This window comes from Procambarus clarkii, chromosome 82, assembly GCF_040958095.1.
Source record: "Procambarus clarkii isolate CNS0578487 chromosome 82, FALCON_Pclarkii_2.0, whole genome shotgun sequence".
Taxonomy (NCBI): Eukaryota; Metazoa; Arthropoda; class Malacostraca; order Decapoda; family Cambaridae; genus Procambarus; species Procambarus clarkii.
In genome coordinates, this window is record NC_091231.1 from 16,338,619 (window position 1) to 16,347,154 (window position 8,536).

At 40.2% G+C, this 8,536-nt stretch overlaps 1 protein-coding gene across 1 annotated transcript in view; it reads left to right on the forward strand.

Annotated features, from left to right (window-relative positions):
• The window catches only part of LOC138358198 (fucolectin-like), a 47,094-nt gene extending 40,461 nt beyond the window's left edge, over positions 1 to 6,633 (forward strand). Inside the window, exon 3 of the mRNA XM_069315708.1 lies at positions 6,272 to 6,633. Coding sequence (XP_069171809.1) covers positions 6,272 to 6,484 — 213 coding nt within the window. The 3' untranslated portion in view covers positions 6,485 to 6,633. The remainder of the gene's footprint in view (positions 1 to 6,271) is intronic.
• The last annotated feature ends 1,903 nt before the right edge of the window (positions 6,634 to 8,536 follow it).

An 8,536-nucleotide genomic window follows, 5' to 3' on the forward strand; every position in this document is an offset into this window, starting at 1 on the left:
TACCAACGTACCTGTGGACGAGACAATCGGGATGATAGCCGACAGAGTGTATCGTGATCCAGCCTGTACTCCTCTTGACATACCAGAAAATATTCTAAGGAAACTACTCCAAGCTTGTACTAAAGAGGCACCCTTCTTGAGCCCGGATGGGCACATGTATAAGCAAGTAGATGGGGTCGCCATGGGTTCTCCCCTAGGTGTCCTGTTTGCAAACGTCTACATGGGTACCATCGAGCAAAAAGTCTTAGTCGACATGAACTTGAAACCGGCCATATACTGCAGGTATGTTAACGACATTTTTACACAGGTACCTGATGTCAGACATCTGCAGGAGCTGAAGGAGGCATTTGAGCAGAGTTCCGTGCTGCGTTTCACTTACGAGATGGAAAAGGATGGGAAGCTGCCCTTTCTAGATGTAACAGTCATGGAATAGAGCGGAGGTTTCCACACTGCAGTCTACACTAAGGAAACGAACATAGGAATGTGCCTAAATGCCAACAGCGACTGCCCAGACAGATACAAGAGGAGTGTTGTTAACGCATATGTCGACCATGCTCTAAGCCACAGCTCAGAATGGAAGCAAGTCGACGAAGAACTCTGTAGGGTAAGGCAGGTCCTAGTCAACAACGGCTTCTCCAATGGTTTCGTCGAAGACATCATAAGAAGGAAAGTGAAACGCCATGCAACCTCTGAAGAGACAACTAACACAACACCTATACCCCCTATTAGACTATTTTACAGGAACTTCTTTTCCACAGCTCATAAAACAGAGGAAAGGGTCCTGAAAGATATTAATAGAAACGTTATCCCTACAGACAAAAATCAGAGGATACAACTGACGATTTACTATAAAACCAGAAAAACGGCCAGCCTACTCATGAGAAACTCTCCAGACACAAAGCAGAACGCTTTAAAAGAGACCAACGTCGTCTATGCCTTCAAATGCCCACTTGGGGACTGTAAGCTCCAAAAAACCCAGTATATAGGCAAGACAACAACATCTCTTTCTAGGCGTTTAACGATGCATAAACAACAGGGCTCCATTAAGGAACATAATCTCTTCCCACAACCAAACCATCGCCAGAGAAATCCTAGTAAACAACACAGAAATCATCGATAGATACAGCGATAGCAGGCGGCTTGACGTTTGCGAGGCACTACACATTAAGAAGTCAACACCAGCAATCAACAGCCAATTAATGCACAACTATATTCTACCCACCTCAAGACTCCGCTCCAATATAGAAGCATCAAGAAATATGGACCAATAGGCTTTCTACAATCACTTCCATTTCAATACCCATTGTTTCGTGTTCTGTCTTGTGTTGATGAAAGTAATACCCTATTAATGCCACCTCTTGTTCTGTCTTGTGTTGATGAAATTAATACCCTATTAATGCCACCTCACCCCATCCACCTCACTCAAATGTAGATATAAACAAAATCGGAGATGTGTAAGTTCTATTCAGTTGTGTATTTGTAAACTAAAGTCTTTGAAAATGTAATAAGTTTTACGAAACGCGCTCGTGTCACGTCAGACTAGAAATAAAAATGAATTTTGGAGAATTGATTTTTGAATTACCTCCAACAGTGAAAAGAAATGTACGAAAGATTGAGAAAATTCGTGTTAGAATTATTAATCTTACTTTTTCGGTCATATTTAATAATATATGTCTACAGGAAAGACTGCTACCAAAATATACTAATATATATATATATATATATATATATATATATATATATATATATATATATATATATATATATATATATATATATATAAATATATATATATATATATATATATATATATCTCGTACCTAGTAGCCAGAATGCACTTCTCGGCCTACTATGCAAGGCCCGATTTGCCTAATAAGCCAAGTTTTCCTGTATTAATATATTTCTCTAATTTTTTTTCTTATGAAATGAAAAAGCTACTCATTTCATTATGTATGAGGTCAATTTTTTTTTTATTGAAGTTAAAATTAACGTAGATATATGACCGAACCTAACCAACCCTACCTAACCTAACCTAACCTATCTTTATAGGTTAGGTTAGGTTATGTAGCCGAAAAAATTAGGTTAGGTTAGGTAGTCGAAAAACAATTAATTCATGAAATCTTGGCTTATTAGGCAAATTGGGCCTTGTGTGTGTGTGTGTGTGTGTGTGTGTGTGTGTGTGTGTGTATATATATATGTATATATATATATATATATATATATATATATATATATATATATATATATATATATATATATATATATATATATATATATATATATATATTATTAAATATGACCGAAAAAGTAAGATTAATAATTCTAACACGAATTTTCTCGATCTTTCTTATGTTTTATGTTGATGGTAATTGAAAAATCAATTCTCCAAAATTAATTTTTATTTCTAGTCTGATGCGACACTTGAACGCGTTTCGTAATAACTTATTACATTTTCAAAGACTTTTAGTTTACACACACACAACTATTACCTGCAAACACTAAACAGAGTTCTTACTTATGCTATGATTTAAACAGCTTTCATTTTTCATTTTATACCCGCGTTTTGGGTGAGGTGATTTGCTACAACTGATATGTTACAACAGTGGTGACCTTCTTAAGAAGGTCACCACCAAAGACACCTTACAAGCAGAACTTATTGCGGAAGGAGGAAAGAATCGAGGCAACTACAGAAGCACCATACTGTCCCCCGCGCTCAAAGCGGCAGCCAAGAGCCTTCGTGAGAACAAGGAAATAGTTGTCAGGAGAGGTTTACAAGTCGCCAATATACGTCATTCTTTAAAAAGACGAATATCTGGCGAAAATGAACCTCATACTCTCTGACCAAACTAAATTCCAAGGATAACGAAGGACACTACAGCCGAATTGAAGGCAAAGGTCAACAAATTGATCAAAACTGTGAACGCCTAGAAATCCGGACTCCACCTGCCAAAGATTATTGGGGAATATTGTTACGGACCCGAGCCCAGCGTCCGAGCACGGAGCAGTGACGACAACGCCATCTGTGGGTCAGCTCCCGAAACCCCCTCCAAATGGACGACGCCAACTAGTGAGGACGGGATATACCGGCCACAGGAGATGGATTCCCGTCTTAATCAGCTCGTGACATAGCCGCTGCTGACCTCTGGTGAGGTGGCGCTTAGGCAACAACACCATCTATGAAGTGGATAGGTGGGCGTTTGTGTCTAAGCCTGTAAGTGAGGTGCCCTAGAACTAATGACGTGTCTGATTACAGAGTCGACCTGGGACTGCTGTATTGGACGATGGATCAGTCTACCCAAGGCAGCCAAAGTCTCTCCACGTGTTTGCTGCAGAAGCTGTGAGTCACCCCCGGACGAACACTGTTGAGTGTGTTAGCCTGCCTGTGACGTGGCAGTACCAGGAATCGTCTTATCTGGGGGCTGGCTGGTGGAAGAGACTAGCCACTGTGGTGTGGAGAGAGGAGAGTGATCTGCAAAATCACATGAGGCTCCTGCCTAGGGGTCGCAACCCTAGTATCGGTCGTGGAGTGGCCTACAAAGCGGAGCTGATTGGAACCTGCCAGCTACAGGCTGGATTGTGGTTGAAGGCCTCCACGACGGAGCACCCAGTGGGACTGTGATTTGGCTGGCCTGTGGCCAGGGTAGATTTGCCGAGAGAATCCAAGAGGATTCATCGTGGGCCACAAAGAAGAGAACCAGGGCTACTCATCGTGAGCACCGTGGAGCATCATGAGTCTTCGGAGGAAGACAAGTTATTGTACATAAGTGTAGTTATAGCCCCTGCGTGTGACTGTGAGATATTTATTTATGGTGGTGGTAGAAATATATATATAAAGCAGTGCATTGGTATCCCTTCCCTTTTAATTTAACTTGCATTACGGAATGCACCCCTTGAAAGCCACTACTAGCTTGGGGCCAGATACCCAAACTCTAATAACATCAGAGAAGAACCCGGTTGCGACCCAATAGGGCCGTAACAAATATAAGCCTGGAAACGCGTATGGAAATGTCAAGACACATAAGCCTGGAAACCCACTTCGGCCAATCATCAGCCAGATACCCACACCCACGTACAGACTGGCGAAACGACTCAACGGCTTGCTGATTCCTTATGTCCCTTGCGCCTTCAGCCTGAAGTCTCCAAAGGAATTTGTTGACTTACTACGGGGAACACGGGCCACAGGGATAAGAGCCTCGTTTGACGTAGAATCACTGTTTACCAACGTACCTGTGGATGAAACAATCGGGATGATAGCGGACAGAGTGTATCGTGATCTGGCCTGTACTCCTCTTGACATACAAGAAATCATTCTAAGGAAACTACTCCAAGCTTGTACTAAAGAGGCACCCTTCTTGAGCCCGGATGGGCACATGTATAAGCAAGTAGATGGGGTCGCCATGGGTTCTCCCCTAGGTGTCCTGTTTGCGAACTTCTACATGGGTACCATCGAGTAAAAAGTCTTAGTCGACATGAACTTGAAACCGGCCATATACTGCAGGTATGTTGACGACATTTTTACACAGGTACCTGATGTCAGACATCTGCAGGAGCTGAAGGAGGCATTTGAGCAGAATTCTGTGTTGCGTTTCACTTACAAGATGGAGAAGGATGGGAAGCTGCCTTTTCTAGATGTAACAGTCATGGAAAGGAGCGGAGGTTTCCACACTGCAGTCTACACTAAGGAAACAAACATAGGAATGTGCCTAAATGCCAACAGTGACTGCCCAGACAGGTACAAGAGATGTGTTGTTAACGCTTATGTCGACCGTGCTCTCAGCCTCAGCTCAGGATGGAAGCAAGTCGATGAAGAACTCTGTAGGGTAAAGCAGGTCCTAGTCAACAACGGCTTCTCCAATGGTTTCTTTGAAGACATCATAAGAAGGAAAGTGAAACGCCATGCAACCACTGAAGAGACAACTAACACAACACTTATACCCCCTATTAAACTATTTTACAGGAACTTCTTTTCCAAAGCTCATAAAACGGATGAAAGGGTCCTGAAAGATATTGTTAATAGAAACGTTATCCCTACAGACAAAAATCAGAAGATACAACTGACGATTTACTATAAAACCAAAAAAACGGCCAGCCTACTCATCAGAAACTCTCCAGACACAAAGCAGAACGCTTTAAAAGAGACCAACGTCGTCTATGCTTTCAAATGCCCTCTTGGGGACTGTAAGCCTCAAAAAACTCAGTATATAGGCAAGACAACAACATCTCTTTCCAGGCGATTAACGATGCATAAGCAACAGGGCTCCATTAAGGAACACATAATCTCTTCCCACAACCAAACCATCACCAGAGAAATCTTAGCAAACAACACAGAAATCATCGATAGATACAGCGATAGCAGGCGGCTTGACATCTGCGAAGTGACTCGAACCCATACTGCCAGGAGCAAAATGCAACTGGTGTGTACAGGACACCTTATCCACTCGACCATCACGACCGGACAAAAGCTAATGGTAGCCGAGGCTATTTGCCCATCAGCCCGCCGGCACTCTGATGGTAATCTTGGGTATAGTATTTTATCAAATAACCTCATTCTTTGGGGCACACATGAGGAACACAAATGCGAACAAGCCTGGATGGTCCCCAGGACTATATGCAACTGAAAACTCACACCCCAGAAGTGACTCGAACCCATACTGCCAGGAGCACAAAGCAACTGGTGTGTACTGGAAACCTTATCCACTTATGAATAATGTAATATGAATAATAATGTAAGAAAAAAATCAGAAACATAACCTTTTCTTTATAAAAACGCATATTTACTTGTAATTTTTTTTTTTTATTTCAAAGTAGCATAATGCTCCCTTAAGGTACTTTTTTTTTGTTTACAAAGATCCTGTAACATTCTTCCTATTTACTTGACCTAGTCAGGAGAATTAGATACACAACAGAGATTGTAGAATAAAATGTTGGGATAAAATCCAGAGAATAAATAAAACATCTGTAAAATAAAAAGTAGCCTTAAGATAGTATTGTTTAATTTATGATAATTCTTGAAATTAAAGGTTAATTAGATCATTGGTTTCAATCTTGCAACTAATCTCAGAAACAGATGGACATTTAACAAATTATACGTTATGTCATGTGACTCTTAGTTTCTAAACGCAATAATACATTCTACAACAACTTCCTTGGTATGTTGTTAATAAAATATTTGTTTACCTTTCGAGAACATATAAATACTGTTTTGAATTTGAGTTCTTTTTACACATAATTTTGAAGTTGTACTAATATCATTATTTTGTCTATAACTCAGGTCCGGGTGGGTCAAAATCTTATTACGTCAGGTGACCTCTCTGAGTACACGTTGTTTTCAACATATGCGGGACCTTACACCGCTGACCAGTGGCTGCTCACCTGTGACAGAGTTGACAAGATCTATGGCCGGTACATCGCTATCCGATATGTTGGTGCTGTTGCTGAATTTATTCAGATATGCGAGGTTAATGTTTGGGCTCTAAAATTATAGATATTAAAATTGCTATTTTTTTTCGTGATTTTTAAATTTATTTATGTTATAGATTTTATACATTTTAATCTTCAAGGTTATTATCATTATTTTTGTTACCCTTGTTCTTAACTATTTTAAAGTCTCTTGTGTGAATTACTTTGGTTTAGCATGGCACAACTGCACTTATTTTGCAGATCTTACCATTACTTGAACATCATTATGTAATGTGGTGTATTTATTAATACACATATGAATATAATGCCCTTTTTTGTCATTTGTAATTAAATTACATAAAGTCTGTATTGTCAAAGAATTATTATGCTTTACTAATAATATTATTAACTTAGACTGATATTTATTTGTTCATTTCAAAAATGAAAATGCTCGAATGTTGCAATGTAATTACAAACCTAAGAACGTGTTGATAGCTGCCTGTACCCTCTATTGTTTGGTTGATAAAGCTATATTTATGAAGCAGTAGTGAAGAGTGTGTTTACGTTTTATGGACACATCAGCAGCATATTGTGGTTGTACTCACCTGCTTGTGTCAGAGAAGGTTGATGTGCTTCTCATTACAGCTTTAGTTCTCTATATGGAATTTTTCTCTAACTTTAGGGAAGTTCATTGTCTCAGAAATATAAACAAATAGACCCAAATAGACATAGTTGGAATATTGTAAAGTTTTAAAAGCTCTAATGTTAGAATAAATTAATCTGCAGAAGACCTATTTCACATACACTTCCTATGACATGTATGTGTTTGAAATACACACACACAAATATATATATATATATATATATATATATATATATATATATAATGTATATATATTGTGATGGGAAAGTGTAGAAGTGTAAGTGTTCGGCAGTCCTCCTAATGGCTGGTGTCAATGCCTATCACATTTTAGAAAAAAAAGATCGACTGCTTGGCTGTTGTCTGTGGTAAAGTAAGGGAAGACATGCAAAACACATAGTATGAACAATGAAACTTTAATTAACTTTAAAAATTAAGAATAAGACAATTCCTTGGCTATGTACAGTGCAAACAAACAAGTCAAAAAATATAACATAAAAATTAATAAAAAGGGTGACGTTACTTTACAAATAAAATAAAAACAGAAAAATGATTAAACAGGTGCTGAGAATATAGCGATAGCTGAGAACCTCCACCAATAAACAGAGTGTATATCAGTTGGTTGTTCACAGCTTGAGAGCACAAGGATATTCTGACTTCAATGGCTGGTTCAAGCCCAGACATCGACTTGGTAGAGAGCGCTGAGGTGCGCAGTCGGCGGGTCACCAATCAGAAGCAGGCAGGCTGGAATGGTAGTTTGCTGGTTGACGACGGTGGCGAGCCGGCATGGAGGGAGTGAGGAGTGGGGGGAGTTTAGGGTACGTTTGCCTCCTGGTCAAAAAGTTTTGTGCTACTGGTAGACGTATCTTGAAGGTAGCATCTTACTGTTGTATATATATAGTAACTTTACATAGGGAAAAGCAGGCTCAATCTCTCTTGAAAGAGATTACCATCACAACTCTCCCCCGAAGCCTGCTCTAACGGGTCAAGTTACTTCTTCTGATGGTAGAGTGGTATGTGTAGCTGCCTCTACCTCATAGACTCTGGAGAGGGCGTCTGGTACGATGTTGTCAGAACCCGTGATGTAGAAGATCTCCAGGTTGAAATTCTGCAGATACAAAGCCCATCGTAGAAGTCGTTGATTGGTGAATTGGGCTTGCTGCAAGAAGCGTAGGGGATTGTGGTCCGAGCAGATGGTGGTAGACCGAGCACCTTGTAGGTACGTTGTAAAGTGCTGTAAGTTCAGGACGATGGAGAGAAGTTCCTTTTCGATACTGCTGTAGTTCTTCTGGTGGGGTTTTAACTTGTAGCTGTAGTAGCTAACAGGTAGAACCTCCTCGCCTCGTTGTTGCATCAGGACGCCCCCGATGCCAGTACCACTGGCGTCGACATGGAGGATGAAAGGCTTCGTGATATCTGGCGAGGCGAGAATGGGATTAGAACAGAGCAGAGATTTAAGTTGTTCAAAAGCAATGGTTTGCTAAGATACCGTTGCTT